The 24,810-nt window shown below is 35.9% G+C and overlaps 1 protein-coding gene across 1 annotated transcript in view; it reads right to left on the bottom strand.

Annotated features, from left to right (window-relative positions):
* LOC125854252 (protein CHROMATIN REMODELING 20) overlaps positions 1–24,810 on the bottom strand; it is a 63,634-nt gene that overhangs the window by 6,973 nt on the left and 31,851 nt on the right. Inside the window, exons 13-18 of the mRNA XM_049533747.1 lie at positions 22,982–23,101; positions 21,167–21,333; positions 11,149–11,290; positions 9,608–9,757; positions 9,474–9,529; positions 9,096–9,399 (exon numbers count right to left, since the gene is read on the bottom strand). Coding sequence (XP_049389704.1) covers positions 9,096–9,399; positions 9,474–9,529; positions 9,608–9,757; positions 11,149–11,290; positions 21,167–21,333; positions 22,982–23,101 — 939 coding nt within the window. The remainder of the gene's footprint in view (positions 1–9,095; positions 9,400–9,473; positions 9,530–9,607; positions 9,758–11,148; positions 11,291–21,166; positions 21,334–22,981; positions 23,102–24,810) is intronic.

Below are 24,810 nucleotides of genomic sequence, written 5' to 3'. Positions count from 1 at the left end.
TCGTTCTTCTTTTTGAACCTATAAAAATGCATTTCACACTAGATAAAATAGTCATTTAGGTATATTCTTAATATTTAGTACTTTGGAATCATCTAAAAATCTGCTTATTAATTCTCTCCTTATTTGAATCATGTAAGAAGCCCTAATTTTCCGAACTTCAAAATCATTATGATTTTACTTCATTCAAATTCTTTCAGATATTGTCCCTTTTGAGATCCAAAGGTACATGTAATGTATGCACTTTTTAGTCGAGTTATAATTTCTACTACTAATATATAGGCTAATTTAGTTTAACAAATAACAATTCAAATAGAATTTCAAACAAATACTTCTTCTGCATTTTGGTAGATATAGGAGTTGAATAAGAAATTACATTGAATCATTCATGTGAAAAAACCATCACAAACTCAAGAAATAAATAAGAAAAATTAGTAATGGGATCAATATGTTCCAACACAATATCATTGGGCTGTAAAAAGAATTGAAGATCAACTATGAAATAAAATATATCATGTGCAATACAGGTGTACTTTCATCTCTACTTTACACTTCTCCTCTTATAACTTTAGTTTGGTGTTCTTTGTTGTGCATTCATCAATATATACATTGACATATTATCTTATCTTGATTTCTCGACATTTCAAATTATTTGTTTGTTTTTAAGTAGTATTTGCTTTCATTCTTTACTTTTCAAGGTCTAAAATTTAAGTACACTATGTATTGCAAATCAATGTCTTAGCTATTCTAAGCATTGGTCTTCTCAAGTAGAATTAAATATCTAAAATCAACAAGATGCCCAAAAAATTAATCTCTTGGATGTCACAAGAAACTTGAAAAGTTTGTTTATTATATGTTTGTATTAACATAAAATACGGGAAATAGGCACCGGGTGTTTACACCTAACTAAATGATTACCTTTAGAATCAACAAATCAAAATAATTATGTATATCACTAAACCACAATTAAGTGTTAAAAGTGTTTATGCAAAATATGTCTTAAATTCATTGTCCTAGTATAAACACTCTATAAGAATACCCCCTTCGATGCTTTCAAGTTTTAAACCATTCACTTGGGGACTCTGTATATTTTGAGGTTGAAGTTGTACGAAAATTATCAGGAAAAAAAATAACTTAATTTTGGAGGTTTCATTAAATGAAGTTCAAGAATGCAACAATCGTTTCCCCACCATTAGTTCCTGATATTCCAATCTGCAAAATGCACGGAAAAGGGACATTTTCTGTGAAGTCTTGTTATTGGAGCTTAAACTCAGACAATGGATATGGCATGGCATTGGAAACTAATTTGGAAAGAAAAATGCTACCAAAATATTTCTTAATAATTTACATGTATTTACTTTAAGTATTCTTCGCATACATACTAAGCATTTAAGTAAATTTAATATAACTAATTCAACCAAATTATTAAACGCTACAGGTTTAGAAGATATCTAATTATATTAAATTCCACTATCGCGTCAATGGAATAAGTGAATTACATCTCTTTTAATGTATATTTATATTTATATTTACATAATTTGTATTCCTTACATAAAAAATTGAATTGATTGACGCAGCATTCACTTCACTTTTTTTACATAAATTTTAGAGTTCATTTTGGATCTTGAGAAATTGAAATTTGTCATAATTTTTTAATTTGCGAAAAAACATAAAGGAATCTTCATGAATAAAAAATTATCTATCTATATTTAAATGATATATTTATTTATCTATCTATACAATACATTTTCATATTACATTTGAACTACTTTCATATTATATTAAAAGTGAAAGACCCTTAGTGAATTATCGTTCACCCTTTAAAAAATAGATTTCTCACCAAACAAAATAGTCATTAATTATTTTTCAAACATTTCAAATATTATATTAACTAAAGTTTTGTGAAGTCACGTTAGGAAACTTTTCCACTTTTGATTGAGAAACATAGGAGAATAATACTATTGAATTGTGTATCTACATTATTACATTGAGACCCTATTTATATACACTATATTAGACTCCTTTCTCAACTAGAACACTACATTACAATCCTTTTTCAAATAGGATTCTATATATTATTCTCATTCATATTTTTATTCCTATTCCTATTCTAAGTAGGATTGTATATACTATCTATCCTTGTTCTTATTCCGATTCTAACACTCTCCCTCAAGCTGGTGCATATAGAAATATGTACTTAGCTTGTTACGAATGTAACTAATACGAGGATCGATGATGGGCCTGATGAAGATATTTTCAAGTTGATAACTCGACTTCACAAAATTGACAATCAATCTCAATGTGCTTAGTCTTCTCATTAAATATTGAATTTGATGCAAAATGTTATGAATCACATAATGATTAGCTCCACTATTAGTCATGCCAAATTCCTGAATTATTGTGATGAGCTTTTCAAACCAAGCTCAAAAAGAATGTTTCAGTCCATAGAGTAACTTGCGTAATCGACATACAAGGCTACTAAACTCCCCCAGAGCAACAAAACTAGGTGGTTGCTCCATAGAGACTTCTTCACAGTGCAGCGATGGCTAAACAGTGCTCAAAATCTAGTATATATATAATATATGGATCATCTTGAAATCAATAAGCGAGTCGATATTAAACAAGAAAGTCGTCGAAAAATGGCCCGAACATGTACATAGGTCGGAGTATTAGATTTGATGGTTGAAAGTGCTTACAATCTGAGAAATACAATTATATTGGTAGGGTCGGAATGATGGCACGACCCTAAACATATAAGAAAGTAGAAAGTGGCACGGTACTATGCATATCGGATATGAAAAATTAGTCACTGGAAAGATGGCACGGTGCTCTACATAAATGAGATATGAGAAAGTAGTCACCGGAATGATGCACATTACAACACAAATCAGATATAAGGTAATCCAAACAAATGCATGGTACTGTGCAAATTAAATATGAAAAAAGTAGTTACCGGAAAGATGCATGATGCTACGCAAATTAGATATGAGAAAATAGTCACCAGAAAGATACACGATGACCCAACTTTTGCTAACATAATCGTCGGCCCGATAGGAAGAATTATATGGGTAATAGTCCCCCGCTAGAACAAAGCTCTTTGATTCTCTACCAAGATCGTACCAAGATCGTAGAGGCTCTGATACCATGTGAGAAATATAGGAGAACAATATTATTGAATTGTGTATCTATATTATAACATTGACCCTATTTATAGACACTACATTAGACTCCTTTCCCAACTAGGACACTACATTATAATCCTTTTCTCAAGTAGGATTCTACATATTATTCCTATTCCTATTCTAAGTAGGATTGTATATACTATCCTTGTTCCTATTCCTACTCTAACATATTCCTTTTAGGTATATGAGTCTTTATGTCATTAAAACCTTTCACAATTCATTGGCAATAAGAAACACAAAGATTACTTTGAACTTTTTTTAAATTTAGGAACCTTTATATATAAAATAAATTAATAGGTTTGTATGGCCGGAAAGGAAAAGTTTGGTAACCATAAAAGCTTGAAAGTTCACATTAAACATTAGGACAATCATGTTTCGAACTCTAGGTTTAAGATTATTTTTCCTCGTTCATATAATTCTCTATCAATTTGAACTTAAAAAGTTTCATAACTATGAACTCTTTAGAAAAGATCTTGCAAATTCCCATTATGCATTAAAAAACTCACGTTTTAAATTCACTTTAGGTTTATGAGTCATTTTTGTTTTTCAATAGAAACTTGGGAGAAGCACAAACTTATTAGTGAGATGTGTGTAGATTTTTCTTATTCTTTGAAAATAGATCACATTGAACAAAATTGTAATTTAATTATTTTCCTCATATTTAAAACTTTAAAATCAACTGAAGTTTTTGTTATACAAAAGCACAAAATCTCTTAGCAAAAAAACGTTCAACTTTTTTAGCTCAAATGTAAATCAGAATGAGGCCATTTTATGAAAGGACATAATTGTTTATTAATCACAATCAATAAAAAGGTGTTATTGAAAGCTTGGTATAATCATTAGGAGAGATAAATAATTAAGATTATACTTATATGGATCATACTAATATTTAGAGTGAGAATTCTAGAATGAGAAGCCTAGAAGCATTCTAGAAGGTACATTTCTAGTAATAGGTGGAAGGTGTAATTTTGAATACTACATCCACTGATCCTTGCATCACCACAAATAGATAGAGGTGGTCATTTGAATAGTATGTGCACTCAAATAAATAGTGTACGCACAAGTAAAGAGCAAGTGCTCAAGTAAGCAAGAAGACAGTGATCAAGTTAAAAAATAATAGAGCAACAAATAAGGTTGATAAGAGTGTGAGGGAAAGAAAATATTGTGTGCAAAGAGTTAAGGCGGAAGCTGGTCCTCACTATGAATTAATAACATTCAAGTTGTCAGCAACCAATCATACCCAAAAATTGCAACAGATCATCTTTCATTGCATTGCCAAGTAGCTTCACCCATGTCTATTGTAGGAGTTATTAAGATGGTTTGAGTATAATGGACCATGACGAATATTATGAATGATAGCATTATCTAGTCAGATCTTTAGAGCATGGACTAAATACGTAAAAGTGTGGGATGTAGGCATGTTTCTCCGTTAACACTTTTTTGGGTGGCATATCATGAGAGAAATAGGAGATATTTTGAGGGAAACATCTAAGGGATAGCCTCTTTTTTTTAAATTCCTTTTTGGTTCACTCATAAGGTTCCCATTGTACAGAACATTATGCGTCTTTCATAGAAAATCATATATAAACCTCTAGTATACATGACCTTTCTCATTATGAATAGAATTAGACTTCACTAAAATAAAGATAGTTATCTTTATGGAATTAGCTATTTTATATTCTAATAGTGGCAAATTCATAAACAAAAAAATTGTACAAGAAACACATATGCTTATTCAAGTGAACCCTATTTTGTCTAGGTAAAGGTTCCGAATTAGGATCATTGAGGTAGAAATCTCTCACCTTCTCATAGATGATACTCTGCTTAATTATGTGGTACTGAAGAATCACAACTAAGATAATTGAGATTTATCTTGGTTCTTTTTTAGCAGTTTCAAACCTAAATTAATTTGGGAAAGAGATTCATTGAAGTGGAAAAGAGATTCATATTTTAAGTGGGATGTTCCTATTACCTTTCTAACACTACCCCACAAATTGGTGCATAAAAGTCATATGTACACCTAGCTTGTTATAGATGTAACTAATACGAGGATCGGTGCTAAAGATATCTCCAAGTTGATCACTCGACTTCACAAATTTTGTAATAATATCTCCTGAGTATCTTTTCTCTCATAGAGTGATAGTAAATTTTAATGTGTAAGTTCTCTCATGAAATACTTGATTTGATGTAAAACGTCAATAAAACACAGAATGATCAACTCCACTACGAGTCGTGCCAAACTCCTCAATTACGATGTTGAACTTCCCATACCAACTTCGAGAAAATTACTTTTGGCCATAGAGTGACCTGAGCAATCGACATACAAGGCGAATCCCCCTAAGCAAGAAAACCAGGTATTTGCTCTGCTCCATATAAAGTTCTTCCTCGAGACCATCATGGCGAAAACATTCTTAATGTCCAACTGATTAAAAGGTAAATGGCGAATGACAACCATAGATAGAAAAAGGAAGACAAATGCTACTTTAGCCATCGGAGAGAGTATCACCGCAATTCAGCCCAAATATCTGAGTATACCCTTTTTAACAAAAGTTTTTCTAAAATACAGAGAAAACACGGCTGGAAAACTCAGATCTGCCAGAAACAATGAAATGGTAGTGGGAAAGTGCTCAAAATTTGGTATGAAATATATGAATCATCTTGAAATAAAGAGACTAATCGATATTGAACAAGAAAGTCAATGGAAAATTGGCCGGACAGGCTCACACACCAATGTGGTCACTAGAACCCTAGATCTAGCCACATGTGAGGGATTTGCAACCGGTGAGGCAAGTTGGGCTTTGGTCGCCGAAGGTTGCTGGACTTTGAGGAAGTGTTGGAGTTTGCCCAACATTGATGAAATTGAAACTATGTAAGACACATCTAAGGCGTCACCGGAAAGACGCACAGAACTATGCAAATCAAATCTACGGAGTCACCAAAAAAAAAAAACACAATGCTACGCAAGTCAAACATAAGAGAGTAGTTTCAAATTATGCACGATGTTCCATAAATTAGATATGAGAAAGTAGTCATTGGAAAGATACATTGTGCTATGCAAATCATATATGAAAAAAGCAATCACCTAAAAATGCATGGTGCTACGCAAATCAAATATGAGAAAGAAGTTATCGGGAAATTCGCACGATTCTATGCAAATCAAATATTAGAAAGTGGTCACTAGAAAGATGGCACGATGCTACGCAAATTGGATATGAGAAAATAGTCACTGAAAAGATGTCACGGTGCTCCCCATAGAGGTGGAGGCAATTAGTCACTTTTTAGATAGTTTAGGAGGGGTATAAATGATAGATATTTTGGTTTTGCTTATTGTATACTCCTGATGTAATTACTACTGAAATACACCATTCGTGTATTGTTGTCTATAAAATGATAACTTTCTCAATAAAAAAAAATGGCATGGTGCTACACAAATTAGATATGAGAAAGTAGTCATCGAAAATATGGCATAGAGCTAAACAAATCAAATATGAGAAAGCAGTCATCATAAAGATGTCAGGTTGCTATGCAAATCAGATATGAGAAAGTAGTCACCACAAAAATGGCACGGTGCTACACAAATTAGATATGAGAAAGTAGTCACCAAAAAGATGCACGGTGCTACGCAAATTGAATATGCGAAAGTACTCATTGAAAAGATGGCACAGTGCTACTTGAACAATGATGGATACGAGGTTGACACAAAATAGTCCTAGAAAGTCGCTGTAAATTGACGCATGTTTGACTGTGTTTTCTTCCCCTGGATATGGGGTTCATGCATATATCATTAGCCCTACTTTTGTTAACATAAGCATTGGCCAGAAGGGCGGCATATATAGGCCATAGCTGCCGCCGGCAACAAAAGCTCTTTGACTCTCTACCAGGATCATAGAAGCTTTGATCTATGAGAGAAATATTGGAGAAGAATATTATTGAATTGTGTATCTACAATATTACATTAAGATCCTATTTATAGACACTATATTAGACTCATTTTCCAAATAGGACACTACAAACAATACTTTTCCCAGTAATATTTTATTTACTAATCATATTCCTATTCATGTTCTAAGTGGGATTGTATATACTATTCTTGTTCATATTACTACGGTAACAGATATAAATGGTGTCTAGGAAATACAAAAGCCAAAAAGAACTTCTGAATTGTCTTGGTTTGCTTTAAGGTGCGAGATACAAATCAAAACATGTGTGGCAGAAATTCGAGGTTGAACGAAGATTAGCTACTTGGAGAAGGTGGTACCTTTTACTTGAAGGAAAGAGTGACTCTCAATAATAGTGTTCAAGACTCTCCCTATTTTTCTTATGACTTTAGTTCATTGAGTGTGAATGTGAAAAAGAAGCTAGAAAGAATTTGAAGGGACTTTTATGGAAGGTTGACGGGGATAGGGGGTTTTCCATTTGGTGACGTGGGACAAGGTTATGCTAGAGAAAAGTAGCAATGGAGTCTGCCTATGTTGCTTGGACTCTTCAAAAATGTCAACAGATGTGTTAGATTTGCTAAAAGTATCTAACACACCAAAACTTAAAATCACACAATGATAGTTTGCTTTTGAAGTGGTTGTGGAGATACGGTAAAGAAACAGGATCTTTATGGAGAAAGGTAACTTTCTAACAAATATGGTGAGTAAAGCTCTTGAAACCCTAATCCTATACTACCCTCTCACAAGTAAGCCTCTGCAAACACATTAGTAGATTATGGCCTACAATTACAAATATCCAGTTAGGCTGCAAAACTAGTTTCTGACAAGACACTTGAGTAGGTCATACTCCACCTATAACTCGAATACTATGATCTTTATACCTTGACTGACACAGCTAGTAATCTTGTCTCAGTTCTGGAATGGTAACACATTTGGTGCATTTCATTTAGAAATTGTTTTGACTGGAAAATCCGCAGAATTGTTCTCCCATTTAAAGATTTAGAGATGGTATCCCTCAATGATCAAGTGGAGGAAATGTGATATGGAATGTACAGAAAAATTGAAAGTTAAACAGTCATGTTACAAGACCCTCAAGGGTGGGGAAGTTAACTTTGACAATTGACCATGGAAGCAACTCTGAAAGTTTAAAACCCCTTGTAAAATAAACTGTTTCATATGGTTGGTGGCTAAAGATACATGCCTTGCACATAACAATTTACAGAGACAAGGATTTTTGTTATGCAGTAGGTGTTTCATCTGTAACAAAGAAATTGGAAGTGGCAGCTTGCATAGCTTGGTGGCTTGACATCTTTTAAAGATTGTCACTGTTATTACATAGACAGTCAAAGAGTTACTAATTGTTGGAACGCCAGCAGTATTAGTAAACCAGTAATGAAGATTTTTTTTGACAAGAAAAAAAGTCTTCTTTACTGGTTTACTGAGCACCATCCCTGCGTGTATATGCTGCTATATATGGAAGGAAAGAAATGTGAGATGTGTTTAAGGGAAGAAAGTGTACAGGAGCTAAATACAAATATTAATATATTTCGACTTTTTGGTGCTATCTACAGTATATAAAGGATAAAGATAGTACATTAATTTCATAGTCTTTATAAGAATAGGACCTTCATTGCGAATATCCTACTTTTTATTTTTTTACAGAAAGAACGCCAACTCTAGTACAATCCTGGCATCAAGTTGGTGCTAAGTTGTTGCATTTTCAATACATTATTTAGAATCGCTTTATGAGTATTCAGTAAATATCTGCAGAAGTAGTAAATATAAGAACACAAACATGTGCAAAAGGCATATTTTCATATTGCTTGAAGATATTTTGTTTCGCATTCTATTGATATGGTAAACCACGTCGTCACTTGCTACTTTTTACAAGTAAGCTAATTAACTGTGGGGCTCTTATCATACATTAATTTCATGCAAAAAAACAAGCAAACTAAGAAACATGCCAACAAGAAAGTACCTGAGCCAAGGCTTGGTACCCAGCAAAAAAGGATCTCTTCATTATCTTCTCACCAGAAACCTTGTCCTTGGTGAAGCCATGAACATCTAGAAATCTTTTATACAATTTTCTCTGTAAAGGAGAAAGCTTTACAGACATCACGTAGACAGTTTTTGGTGGCAAATCCATCTTCACGACATTCATGTCCATTCTTTGAACAAATCCTTTTAAGTGTTCATACAGAATATGAGATCGCTGATTCATAATCTTAACATCATCAGCTGTAGAATTGGTGTGTTGACCATTTTCTATCGGATTCTGAAAGCTGCACCAGGAAGATAATATCGTCAAAATACATAGAAAGTAAGGACAGTGCAGTAAAAAGGAAAGATGGCTTGCCGGTTTCTAAATTCATGACTGCTGCCAAGAAATCCTTCTCTCACAAAATCAACCATCTGCCATGAAATCAAAATAGTAAGACTAGATTTCTATATTAAAGTCTTACCAAATAGACAACTTCATCACAGCCTTACACAATAGTACTCCATCAAATTGTTTTGAAGAGGAGATCCAGTTAATGCAATCCTTCTCTGGCACTTGACTTGTTTCAAGGCTTGAGTAACATCAGCTCTGGTATTCTTGATAATATGAGCCTCATCACAAACAAGTATGTCGGGCCCGTCCTGGCAAACGGAACATATTTGAATCAGATGTGAAAATTTTTGCTCTAGTTAAACCAAAAAAAGAAGGAAGTTCAACCAAAAGAAAGGGGGGGGGGCTATAAAATTTTAACCCCAACAGCATGGAGAAGCATTCACAAATCTAAGTTTTCTAAGAATCAACTACATTCATTTCAAACAGAGAAACAGAGTCCAGCACTCTTTTTTAATATGACTTTTAGAGGACGAATAGGAGTTTATACGCATTACAAACATTTCAAAATCAAGTTGGGTTAATTGAGATGAAATGTATTATGCTCAACTTCAACCACAAGCATCCATACACTAGTTTCACCTTTAATTTTTCTTGTCAAAAAATGCAGAGGAGAAAAGACATTAAAAAAATTGAGAACGGTAACAATTAAAAAATGACAAATTCCTATCAAGGTGGTGCCGATGATGGTCATGAAGAACCTAGAACTATAACGACCACAGTAACAATGACAGATAAGGACAATGGGGGTTGAAATCGATCAAGAGGGATGATGTATTGGCTATTATGCCCAACGGATGGAATGGAGATGGCGCAATATCCTCACATCAGGTTGACATCCAGATGCCTTCCTTAAATTCAATCAAATGAGTTGAACTTAAGATCGGATTCGCACAAGGGTAAAGAGGAAGAGAAGCTACTCAAATAAAGGAGTTGAGTCAGGCCCATGTCAGAATAATAACATGTAAGGAATATTGAAACAGAGGGGCACAAGACAAAAATTAGAAGAAAGCATCAACAGTAAAGAGGACAGTCCACTAAAGGTCCCAAGCTAAAACATCTACGATTCGAGACAGTCAACCATCTCTTCTTGGCAGGACAACTATAAATCTGTGGCACATGTTTTTTTGTATTTTGGGAATAACTTGGGTAATACCTAGTTCTACTTTGGCATTACTGAACAATTGGTGGAGTATTGGGAATAGAGGTGGGGAGGAGGACTGGTGGAAGATCATTCATTCCTGCTTGCATTTGGTGGACGGTGTGGAAGGAAAGAAATGGTAGACATTTTGAAGGCACTAGCAGTTCTATCGAGAAAATTGGGATGAATTGTCTTAGCTTGTTCTTTTTTTGGTGTAAACAGAATATGTGGGGGGAAGTCAGAGAGTTAATATATTAAATTGGTAATGTATATAAGGTTTTGGGCAGGGGTTTAAGTACCTTTTCGATGCTTGTAAAGTTTCCAACTTAGCACCTTTTTCTGAGGTGGCTAAGTTTTTACTGAATAGAATTGTTGCTTGTCTCAAAAAAGAGCATAACATTAAGCCAAAAGGACATGAAAATGAAGTAACTGGGGGAGAATCTTCCCTCTCATCTCCATCAAAAAATCACAATTATCAATTCTAAGGGTAACAAACACTACCTGAAGAGCCTGACAAATTTCTCTTGCCACGTGACGCTCCTTTATATTCTTCCCTAGTGTCAAATTTCTGAAAGCAGTGTAGCCAATTAAGAAAACGCCACCTTTTAATCTCCATTTTTGGAGTAGCTCGGCCCTTCTCTCCCTGTAAACAAGAGTAGAGTAAAGTTTGACTAAGATGCCACCTATGAAATGACTCAAGAGGTTTTAAAAAAGAATGTTCAGAATACTTCAAAACAAAAATCCTAACAGCCGATTAAAAAACAGGAGATGCAAAGAAAACACAAGAAAATAATAGCTAATTCTGGGACCTCATTGAAAGAAGCACACTTACATATATGCCTAAAAAACCCGAACAGTACATGATAAAACGAAGAGCCAGACATCATAAAAAGAATTCTGTATCCAGAAACTTTCAATAATATAAATTAATACTAGATGAAGTGGAAGCATCACTGCCAAGAATACAAGACAAGAATCTTCAACTCAATCTGATGACTCACAGAAACAAGAAAATCTTATGGGTCCACCGACCTCATTCCGGTGGCTAAAATATCTAAAATGACAGAGCATCATTTAGTACACCAACAGTAACACACCAGTGTAATCCACAAGTAGGGTCTAGGAAGGGTAGGATGTATGCAGACCTTATTCCTACCTTTGTGGGGTAGAGAGGTTGTTTCTGGACCCTCAGCACAAAAGGAATGCTTTAGAAGACCAGATTGTAAAAATTTGTATCATTTCTGGGTCCAATGTAATTCATAGGAATAGGAAAAAAATTGGATCTCTCAATATTGTGGAAATGGCTAATCATTTGGACCAGAGAGACTTTGCCATCCCCTACAGCATGTAAGCCACCTGCAGGTAATGCTAACCCGCAACTAAATAGCATTATTTTTGGTGTACATTAATGGAATCCACTGAATCCTTCAAGACAATCTGATAACTCATGGAACAAGAAAAGCTGATTGTTCTGTAAAACACATTTGGTGACAAAATTTAGTAAATATGAAAGAGAATCACTATGATGACTAGATTGTAGAATAGGGGCTCTACTATTGGTGTGCATTAGTGGAACCCACTGGCTGTTATATTTTCTCTTTTTCTAAAGTGGTGCCCTCCCACTGTGTTGCATCACTTTCTCCTTTTCCAGTACTATAGGCCCAAGAATATGAAAAATCAAAGTTAATGATAAGTCTTAATATTTTGCATTTCCCTCCGGGGATGATTGAAATTTTCCATCAAATCAACTGATAATCCTCAAGTAAGATGGGCAGCAAAAGAGAAAACATGAAAACTTAGATGATACTGATCATTAGAAATAGAAGAAGAAAACAAGAGAAGCAGAAACCCAAGAGTTTGATCTTGAAATAACAGAGAACCAATTTCAACAGTACTAATAATGCATCCTTGTATCTCCTTCACTATTTCCAGCAATTTGGATGCATAAGTTTAGTTCCAGATCAGCTAGACCGATATCACCCTACAAGTAAAAAGATCTCACAAGAATAATTTTTGCCAGATGCCCTCCAGAACTAAAAAGCTCAACTAAGAGATGGGGATGAGTTTGAAACATTATAAGCTATTCATTAACCATCTTCATCAATGATGACTATTAAAAATACAATGAAGCTGTCTCCTCAGCAATCACCCTTCTACAGGATGTCACGTTTCAAGACTCTCATCAGCAGGGAGAAAACAAAACCGTAGTCCAATTTTATGCAACCTTACTTCATCTAGCATGGTTATTAAGAGAAAGGCAGATATTTAATTAACCATAGTCCAACTTTATGCCACCTTACTTCATCTAGCATGACTATTAGGAGAGGCTAATATTGATTGTACTAAAATAAAAGTAGCATCATGAAAAGTTAACTTCATGATTAATTCGAGCATTTAACAATATCAAGGTGGGTCCAGAATCCAGATATAAGAATAGAAGAGTGAATAAAAAAGGTTCCCTCTCAAATGGGCAAGGATCGAAATACGAGGTGATGGTCGGAGCATTCCAAGTGAAGTCTCTATTTCTAGAGATGGAACTAAATTCATAATTCCGATCTGGGCAGAGAGGAAAACCCTATTTGAATTCCCGCCGGAAAGCAATAGAACAACCACCGGAGAAGATCAACTGAAGATACAGCGGATAATAGATCCCCAACCATCTATATCCGAGAAAGCAGAAGTACAGGTTGTCGATGTTGATGTAACAGAAGGAAATCACGTGGAGGCAGCTGTCCAAATTTTTAAAAAAACTAAAGTAGCACGTGCTCGGCATGTGCAGATCTTTAAAAATAAAGACTTGGACAGTAGGTCAACTGGGCCGGATCAGGCGACAATTATTTTTAATAACTTCAGCCCACAGCCCAATTCTGACCTTCAAGAGGTGGTGATTGATGAATCTCTGGAAAATTACTCCAGTCGCGATGTAACTGGAAGGAAAACACCAAATCTACAGAATCTCGAGGGGACCCAGCCAAGAGAAGAAGGATTTGAAGAAGGAAAAGAAGCGGAAATCTCCTGTTTACCCATTAACGAAGTAAATGCATGCATCATATCGGGGGAAACCTTTGCAAACGAAAACGAGTCACAACAAAAACGTCTGGAGACGTTTAATTCTGGAGAAATTTGGGATGTACAGGAGATTGAACCACTACGTACCCAAGTGCTAACTGATTCAGAACGGAGGGCAACAACATGGGTACAACAAAATCTTCTTAAACTTCAAAAGATGTTTGGAGTAGATTTTCAGGGGCTTGAAGAGGAAGCACTTGAGTTGCTTAAGCAGGTTGATGCAAGCAGACATGCCAGAATGGAGCAAACAATAGAAGTTAAAGGAGCAAAGCATAAGGGAGCACAAGAGTTAAAAAATTTGATAACTTTTGATGTCAAATTCAAAAGCAATGGTGATAGAAGGAAGGGGAAGGGGAAATCACATAATACTCCATGAAGATAAAATTAATCTCATGGAATGTTAGGGGGCTGAATGAACAGGGAAAGAGAAGGGTGGTACAAAACCTGTTGCAGGACTGGTAATCTTTTCACCAACATAAAGCAAACCACTATGCAAAGAGTGACTTCTGATCATGTTCCTATAGCCTTGTTGTGTGGACATTGGGAACAATCTAAATCCTATTTTAAGTTCGAAAATTGGTGGCTGAACCAAGAAGGATTTGTTGAAAGAATCAAGGTCTGGTGGAATGATTTTGAGTTCTATGGGAGGCCAGATTACATCTTAGCATGCAAACTCAAAGCCCTCAAAGGGAAATTGAAAGAATGGAGCAGATATGAACAAGGTAATCTGAAATTGCAAAAGAACAACCTTCTCAATCAGATGGCTGAGTTAGAATCACATCAGAGCAACAGAATTTTAACTGAGGAGGAGATAGAAAAAAAAGCCACACTTTTCATGGAGTATGAGGGGTGTTTGAAGAATGAGGAAGTGGCCTGGAGACAGAGATCAAGGGCTTTGTGGCTCAAGGAAGGGGATAGGAATACAAAGTTTTTCCACCAAACAGCTAATGCCCACAAGAGATACAACCATATTGATCAACTGGAAGTACAGGGAGAGACTATAACAGAGCCAGACAGAATTAAGGAAGAAATTATTTCTTTCTACAAAAAGATGTATATAGAACCTGAAGGTTGGAGACCCTCTGTAAATATCAGCAACCATCCTACCATTACAGAGGGTGAAAATGAAGCATTGCAGGCAGATTTTGAGGAACAAGAAGTACTTGAGTGTTTAAAAATGTGTGCTATAGACAAAGCCCCTGGTCCTGATGGATACACAATGGGATTCTTTCTAAAATGTTGGGAGATCATTAAACATGACATTATGGGGGCTCTCCACAATTTTCATTCAACTGGGATGTTTGAAAAGAGCTATAATGCAACATACATAGCACTGATTCCTAAAAAGATAGGAGCAAAGGAACTCAAGGACTTCAGACCCATCAGCTTAATTGGAAGCTTCTATAAGCTACTGTCCAAGGTTTTGACCGAAAGGTTGAAGAGAGTTGTGGATAAGTTGGTAGACAAACAACAGATGGCTTTTATCAGAGGCAGACAGATAATGGATGCAGTGCTTATAGCTAATGAAGCAATTGATTCTAGAGTGTCCCAGAAGAAACCTGGTATACTATGCAAACTTGATATTGAGAAAGCATATGACCATGTGAATTGGGATTTCATTCTAAGTATGCTGAGACAAATGGGATTTGATAGCAGATGGATCAGTTGGATCAAGTTTTGTATTTCAACTGTTAAGTTTTCAGTACTCGTCAATGGGTCTCCTGAAGGCTTTTTCAGTGCACACAGAGGAATCAGGCAAGGGGATCCCTTATCACCCTTCCTGTTCATCATAGCTATGGAGGGGCTTAACAATATGTTGAAGATAGCCAAGACAACAGGAAGAATACAGGGATTTGAAGTCAGTAAGGTTGCTGGGAATAGTATGGAGATCACACACCTACAGTATGCTGATGATACACTAATTTTTTGTGGGGCTGAGGAGGAGCAGTTGCTGATTTTGAGACTCATACTAGTCTACTTTGAAGCCATATCTGGACTACATATAAACTGGAACAAAAGCCATTTGTATCCAATTAATGTGGTTCCGGATATGGAACACCTCTCACAAACCTTGGGAGGAGTGACAGGTACTCTGCCATCAGTATACTTGGGCATGCCTTTGGGGGCAAAGTCTGGAGCCATAGACATTTGGAACCCAATATTGGAGAAATGTGAAAAGAAACTAGCCAGATGGAGATCACAGTACCTCTCCTTGGGAGGTAGATTAACTCTGATAAACTCTGTTCTGGATGCTCTCCCTACATATATGCTATCTATCTTCCATATTCCCCAATCAGTAGTTCAGAGTTTGGACAAAATTAGAAGAAACTTCTTGTGGCAAGGAAATAAGGAAAGAAAAGGCTTTCACTTAGTCAAGTGGAAGAACATCATCAGAAGTAAGATGCAAGGTGGATTAGGTATCAAGAATCTCAAAAACCATAGCAAAGCTCTGAAGGTGAAATGGCTATGGAGGTACCATCAGGAGGACCAAGCACTATGGTATAGGGTGATCAACAACAAGTATGAGGAGCTAAATAAATGGGTAACCAAAGAGGTAAATACCCCCAATGGGATTAGCCTTTGGAAATCCATCAGAATATTTTGGCCTTTTCTCAGTAATCAGTCTACTGTCAAGGTACAAAATGGAAGAAAAACTAGTTTTTGGTTTGATAAATGGTTGGGTGGTATGAGCCTCAAAGATCGTTTTCCTGACATCTTTACATTGGCTCAACACCAACAGAAGACTGTCGCTGAAATGTGGACACAACAAGGCTGGGATCTGATCCTCAGAAGAAATCTGAATGACTGGGAAATTCCCAGAATACTTGAATTGTTTAAGGTTCTGGAGAATTTTCAAGGTATACAAACAGGCGAGGATTATTTATGGTGGCAAGGGCACAACAAAGGTAGTTACAAAGTGAAAGAAGGATACAAACAGATAAGTCCTGGTGGCATTCAAGACTTCAAATGGCCTTGGAAGCAAATCTGGAGGACCAAAGTGCCACACAAAGTGGCATGCTTTACATGGCTACTAGCCAATAAAGCAGTTTTGACATTGGATAATGTGGCCAAGAGAGGAATCTTTCTATGTAACAGATGTTCCTTATGTGGTAAGGCTAATGAGACAGTGAGACATCTCTTCTTACATTGCAACTTTACTGAGCAGCTGTGGCAGATTTTCCTTAATCTCAGAGGCATATCTTGGTGTATGCCTAGCAAGATTGATGAGACTCTATTCAGTTGGGAGATGGCTGGAGTTGGGGCTACAAACAGAGAAAGATGGAGGATGATCCCTGCTAGTATTTGGTGGACTATATGGAGGGAGAAACGAGAGATGTTTTGAGAATAGGAATAACAACTTGCAGGAAGTAAAGCTTAAGTGTGTTTTGTTGTTCTGCTTTTGGTGTACAAATGTCTACTCCAATGAAACTGAGTCAATCATAGATGTTTTAGGATCCATTTAGATTTGGTTCAGTTTTTGGATAGATTATACTTCCTCTCTGCTTTTGTAAATATGGTTTTTCAGTACTACCTAAGTACTAAATGAAATACAAATGTTATCAGTTTCAAAAAAAAAAAAAAAGGTTCCCAAACAATATACAGCCACAGTGCTCCGGGATAAACCAAAATATAGCAGGTCACATAGAAATGAGACTAAGGAGAAAAAATTGCCTAGTCCTATTCTTCTTCTTTTCTTTTTGTCCCAGTTAAATTAGCTAAAAATGAACTCAAGGAAAACTTATATCATGTGGCAGAATCACTAACTGCTAACAATCAATCATAAACAGCATATTTCTACTGTAGAGCTGAATATCCATTTTACCCTCAATTCATGATCAAAGAGTAATTCACATATGCCGGGAATCTTTTGTTTTCTCAGGCAAATATCCCATGTTGTAGGGGCTTCAAAGAAAGCTTGTAGTTCAGGGGTGTGCAGGTTTGAAACCCTATACAAGGGGCTAGAGCGCAATGGCTTTCTCAGATAGAGGCTCGCTTCTTCAAGTTCAAGTTCTGCTTGATGCTTCTCATTTTGATAGGAGTAGGTACTTGCAGCTCGCGAGGAGATTATACAGTAAACATGATTTTCGAGTAGAATTGATATACATGTTAACCAAAAAATGAATATTTGTTCAAGATGGTATCTTATTGGAACAGCCCATAACATGATTTTAGAGCAGAATTGATATTATGCATAGTGGTCTTCTTGAGTTAATGAAGTCAATGTCTCTCAAGTTCAAATCCAGCAGATGTAAAAATAGTAGGTGATTCCTTATTATTGAAGTGCGTGACCATCTCATCTTATTTATTTTTATAACTATGATATCGGACCAGCTTGCGCGCACCTCGACTAATTTCACAGGATACATGCCACCTTCCACCACCAACAGGTATCAGGTAACTTTGTCCATCAAGACTAGAAGAAATGAGAAAAAGTCAATTGGTTTTTTGACTCGGCTAGAATTTGAACCAGAGACCTCGTGACTTGCTCCATTGACCACTGGGTAACACTCTTAGGTGCAAAACCATCTCATCTATAAGCTTCAGTTATTAGAGAAAGCACACTTTTATTTACTTCATTATATTTTCAACACGTCCACTAATGTGCAAACTTGATTCTTTTTTGCCAAGCACATGGAGATCCTTTTTGATAAAGGGTAGAGGTGAAGTGTGTGACTATCTCATCTAAAAGCTTAAGTTGTTGCATAGAGCATACTTCTATTTACATAATATACTGAACATTTTTCATCTATCCAAGCCTTGGTGGACAAAGTCACCTGGTACCTATGTTGATCGAAAGTAGTAGGTAGCCCATTAAATTAGTAGAGGTGTGCACACAACTGGCTTGGACATTGTTTTCTTTTTATGGAATTATTGGTACTAAGGCAAACGATAAGGAAACCATTTGTTGTCATCCTCCTTAAATTTCAAGATTTGTTTGCTACTCATTCATAACAACTTATTGCTTTAGCAAGCAACGAGGAGAATAGATGCATGAATCTGGCAGAATGGGATAAAGTGATCTAAGAAAGAAACACGGGGAATTGGGCATTAAGGTTTTTAGAATGCACAATAGAAGCCTCCTTCAAAAGTGGCTATGGAGGCTCAATGCTGAGGACAGGAATTTGTGGAGAACCTTAATATCACACAAATATGGGTTGTTGAATCAGTGGACAACAAATGAAGTCAAAAACCCCTATGGATGCAGTTTCTGGAGAACTATAAGAAATCAATGACCTAATGTACAGATTGTGGTGGGAGATGGAAGAAAAAATGATTTCTGGGAATATCAGTGGGTCGGCCAGAATAGCCTTAAGTCCAGTTTTCCAGTTTTGTACTCAATAAGTAGTCAAAAACAGGTTATGATCAAACAAATGTGGAGTCAACAAAGTTGGCATTTCAAATTCAGAAGAAATCTTAATGATCTGAACTAAAAAACAGGTTACGATCAACCAAATGTGGAGTCAACAAGGTTGGTATTTGAATTTCAGAAGAGCTCTTATTGATTGGGAAGTTGGGGCACAATCTACATAGCTTAATTTACTGGAATCTTTTGATGGCTTATCTGACTGCCCAGAGACTTAGATGGAAGCTGAATAATAAAGGGGCAGTCTCAGTTAAATCAGCATACTGGAAGTTGAATAAAAAAGGCACTGAAAATGAGAATGTGTACTGGCCTTGGAAGCAGGTCTGGATAGTGAATATACCAGTGAAGGTATCAGGTTTTGTCTGGCTGGTAACTAGAAAAGCATGCTTAACCCAAGAAAGATTACAAAGGAGAGGTCTTCAGATTTGTTCAAGAATGCCTTTTATGTGGACAGGATGGAGAAAGTAATGAACCTCTGTTTTTACCTCACAAGACAACTACAAATCTGTTGCACATGTTCCTTTGTATTTTGGGCATTAAATGGGCAATTCCAAGTTCTACCTTGATGATGCTAAGCAGCTGGAAAAGTATTGGGAGAGAGGGAGGTGATGAGAACCGGTGGCAGGTCCTACCTGCTTCTATTTGGTTGACAGTATCGAAAGAGAGGAATTCAAGACTTTTTGAAGGTACAAGCATAAATTGTCTTAATTTGTTCTTTTTTTGGTGTAGAAAGAATATGTGGGAAGAAATAGGAGACGTGGTAGATCTATTAGGCGATGTATAAGATTATAGGTTATTGGACAGGGGTGTTTATACTCTTTTGGGATTTATTAAGTTCATAACTTAGCATCTTTACTAGTATTAAGTTTTTTCTTTTAATTCAATTTTTACCTTTAAAAAAATTGAACTAAATTCTGGAAAGATAGATGGTTGGGCAACACTACTCTGCAAGTCTCTTACCTCGACTCTACCAAATTGCCAGCAACCAAGACTCCTTTGTGAGCCAATACAGAGACAAAAATGTATCTTTCCCTCTAGTCAGAAGAAACCTTCAAGACTGGGAAATTAATGATCTCCTCACACTCCTACCCACCCTAGCAGAATACAGAAGTAAAGGGCTACATACAGACACAGAATGGTCTAAGGAGGAGAAATACATGGTCAAAGACAACTACTGCCTCATGAGCTCTCAGAATGAGTTGCTGGACAACTGGCCATGGAAGCATGTTTGGAAAATTAGGACTCCCCCTAAAGTAACACACTTCATATGGCTTGCTCTCAATGATGCTGTGCTTACTCATGATAACCTTTGTAAAAAGAAAAAGGTTCTGGTCAGTAGATGCCTTTTGTGCGATAGTCATCTGATAATGTCAACCACCTTCTTTTGCATTGCCCTTTTGTAGCACACATCTGGAACTGCTTCCCCAATATGTTTGGTCAACATTGGGACTTACCTAGGAACATCAAGGAAGCCTACTCTAGTTGGATTTTGTGGAAAGTTGATAAAACGATCAAGAAGATCTGGAGACTGATTCCAGCAGTAATTTTTTGGTGCGTCTGGAATGAAAGAAATTGCAGATCCTTTGATGGGATCTCAACTCCAAGCCGAACTCTAAAAGCTAGATTCCTAGTCAATCTGTTTAGTTGGAAATTTTAGTCTCCTGTTAATAGTGTTACAGTTTTTTGGATTTTGTTAGCTCTTTGATTCTAGCTTAGTACTCTTGTAAGGGAACTAACTCTCTTTCTTTCATCACCCTAATGCTCTTTAATGAAATCCTTTACTTCATCAAAAAAAAAGAGCAAACTAGCATAGCTACTACTGGAACACCTCTAGACATCTTCACGAAGAAGTAGCCCAACAAGAAGAGAGAAACAACTAGAACTGACAAGACAAATTGACCAACAACATGCACACCATTCATGAGCTCTTTGATAGAAACCTAAAAGAACATACAGTAAGCTGCTGCTAAGTGTAATTCGAAGATATTACCACTGAGGATTCAACAAGCCTGAACAATCATATGACTCGAATTAAAAACAAAGCAACCCAATACGAGCTTCATAAGAATTAAAAAGATGAGGAACCTTGGAACATCTTCAAGCATAAAGACACGGAGAGGCTTCATTTCTGATGGTTCCCATTTAATAAATTCCTGCCGCCAGTTATGCAGAACACTTACAGGTGTGACTATGAGAGCAGTTTTCAATCCTAAATCCACACTTCTCATAGCAGCATACAAGAAAGAAATCACCTGTAGAAACAATTAACATGATTGATTAACCACCCAAGTCAATAGAACAATAAACTCTGCCAGTTTCTTAAACAAACGTTGGTTTAAAAGTCAAGTCTGCAGAGAATACAGCCCCTAATTTTCAATATTTCAAGTGAAAGTTGATTTGATTGAAGTTTTACTTGATTGAATACTGTTTGAAAACCTTTACTGTCCCCAATATCTGCCAAACTTGCAAGCCAGCATAAAACAAGTAAAAATGAATACAAGATATAGTTCATAGTAACAGCATTTTCTCAGTGTCTCTCCCCCTTTCCGAATAAAAACTATGTGTAGAAAAGGATTTAAAATGCCCTTAACGTATTGAAAATGGTTTGAAAATGCCCCAATTCCACCTATTGGTCAGCATTGCCCATAATGTATTCTTTAGGTTTAAAATGCCCTCTTTGAACAAAATCATGACATGGCATTAGTGGAGCTTCTAATTAAACAAGTGGTATTAAATTATTGGTCCACGTGAACTTTTAAGCCCACCCACAGAACCCGACCCGTCCATAATGAACCCAAAAAGCAAACCCCAAAGTAATATAACCTGTCAATTCCTTTTCATTTTACACCTCCATTTTCAACTTGTTCCTAATACTGAAATATCAATCAACAAACCTTCGAATAGGTCCTTTAATTAGAATCTAAAACATAACTGACAAAATCATTTAAGTGAAATTCAACGTGTATTCGGCCAAATGCGTTGAACCAATGGATCAATGTTAAAAACAGAGGCAATGGTATAAACAGAGAATGAATCCACATATCTGAATTTGACAGACATAAACCTTATGAGCCCATACTGATGCTACTAATAAAAGTCTCTCTCCTCAATTGTCCATAATTGAAATTATTTGATCTCTGATGAGACCCATATAAGTTCTTCATAAATTATAACCAATATACTTTTAGTAAATTAACCTTAAAATGCCAAGCATAAAAATTGAAGTTTCAGTCTTCCTCTGATTAAAGTTATTTTCAAGGCTTAAAACACATCTTAGCTTATTCGATATTAAGCCATATTTACGTCTACTCCATCATCATACTCTAAGGTCAAAACCCAGAGGAACCTTTTTTAGCATTCAGAAATATCAGGAATATAATAAAAATGGAGTGTAAATTGAAAGGATTGAAGGCTTAGGGTATTTTGGGATTTGCTTATTGGGTTCATTATGGATGGATCGGGTTCTGTGGGTGGGGTTAAAATTCCATGTGGACCAATAAACTAATGTCACTTGGTTAATTAAAAGACCCACTAGTGCCATGTCATAATTCTGTTAAAAGAGGGCATTTGTAAATCTTAAGAAGACGTAAAGGGCAATTTTGATACAATAGGTAGAAGGAGCATTTTAAAACCATTTTCAATACGTTAAGGGCATTTTAACCCTTTTGAGTAATAAAAGGACCAATGGTCCATAAAGTTAACCAAAAGAAGGGCATTTTAACCCTTTCCCAAACTATGTGGAATTAGGAAATGTTAAAGAGTCATATACAATCACACAGAAAATGAGAACTTCTAAAAGTTTAGTACTCTTAGGAAACAAAATGATAAGTTAGTCAGAATCAGGAAAAAAAACGAAAATACTGCACAGCAATGTTATAATGTAATTCAGCCAAATAATACCTGAAACGTTTTACCTAGACCCATAGTATGAGCTAGGATGCAACCAAGACCTTTATCCCCAGCCTTGACTTTCCTGATGGATTGAATAATATTTTCCCACATAAATCGAATCCCAGAAACCTACAATGACAAAGAGAGTCACCAATACTTACACTATCAGAAATTTCTATAGTACACATAACACTAGATACAGAACCAAGAACCAAATAATGAGTTCGGATGATAACAGACCAATACTGAATTTCGGGTACGGCTACATAATGCAATCAACAAGACTCTACTTACATTAAATTAGGAAAGTAAGATGAGATCTTAGTCCATATTTCTATTGATTCATACAATGAATCAAGGCAAATCTACTAACTGAATATGTAAGATTTTAACTCAAAGTCAACATCCACCATGCTATCCATCTATAGGCATCAATGTATAATCTAGCAGTCAGCACTCAACACACAGTAAACAGGTTCTCCTAGTTCTATGATTAAAACAACATACACCAGAGGTTGGCAGATGTTGAGTAAATATAGAAGTGATGACAGAGTGGGACTGAACTTATAGAAAACAGAAACAATGTATGCAAAAACTTTTCTGATTCCATATAGAAACTTGCAGCTAGTTGATTGATTGATATCTGCTGGATCAGCATACCGAAGAAGCGAAAAAACGAGAAAATGAGTGAATCAGAAAAGATGTACATCATATGCCAACTTCTTTTCCAATGCTTTATATATCTTTGCTTTTATCCTACATTAAATGGACCTGGGTGCTGGTGCCAAGTTTTCCTTTTCTTTTTTATGAAAAATGTCAAATTATGATCCTTGTGGGATGTCAAATTTGGTTTAAAAATTTTACGAGTACATAGAAAGTACTGCAAATGGGTACAAAAGATTTGCCTAAACAAATGTATGAAATTATTTGAGTTTTACTTGGGTATAACTAGTATTACTAAAGTAATGGAGACATGTTACTTTTCTAATTAGCTGGAAAAACCAAGAAAAACTCTCTTTTCTTGGTAAAAAGCCAGTTAAATAAAAACATGACAGTAATATAGAAAAATTTCCAGCCACCATGCAGCATACCCCAACACTCCACCGTCCCAAAATAGCAAAATCTTTCAGTTCCTTTGGTTTTGAGATTTTCACATTCAAAGTAGTTTCTCTATCTTCTCCCCCACCCCCATCCCCTCCCCCTCCCTCCTACTACACCATAAGATGATTTAGTTGATTATCTTTGCCATGGATCTTTTCAGATTCCAACCTTGGCTATCGTTAAAGTAAAAGTCTTTTATGCCAAAAGTAAGAACGATTTACCAGAGATTAATTAGGTGTAGACAAGATAGGCAAATAGGTATAACACTTTTTTACCAACTATTCTATCTTAGGTTTTTTCAATTTCTTTGTCCGTGAAAAAAACAACTAAGGGATCAAACTCACCAAGACCTCGACTGAATCTAAGACAAAATTTGTACTAGTTCTAGGATCTGACAAAGATCCCACTGGATTAGGGTCATGTCAGGAGTGCTCCTCATCAAAGTGAAGGGTCTGAATAATGTAGCATTTAGCAAATAAAGAACAGAAGACCAAGGAGTTTCATCTTTGTTTTCTACACAGTATAAATTGGGTGTCCTAGATTACATGAATTTTGGTACAGGTCAACCTGCAGCTACATGTAAGCAACTATCCAGTACGGTTTAAAAAAACAAGGTACCAACTATGTACCTTGAATATTTTATAAGTTAGTTACTATAGTTTGAAATGATATGCTTGCTCAGTACGAGTAGTTCAAGACAAATGAGGAGCTCATGTAACATCGGGTTGGCCGGGGAT

Source organism: Solanum stenotomum, chromosome 2, assembly GCF_019186545.1.
Source record: "Solanum stenotomum isolate F172 chromosome 2, ASM1918654v1, whole genome shotgun sequence".
NCBI lineage: Eukaryota > Viridiplantae > Streptophyta > Magnoliopsida > Solanales > Solanaceae > Solanum > Solanum stenotomum.
This window is presented reverse-complemented; position numbering and strand designations above follow the sequence as displayed.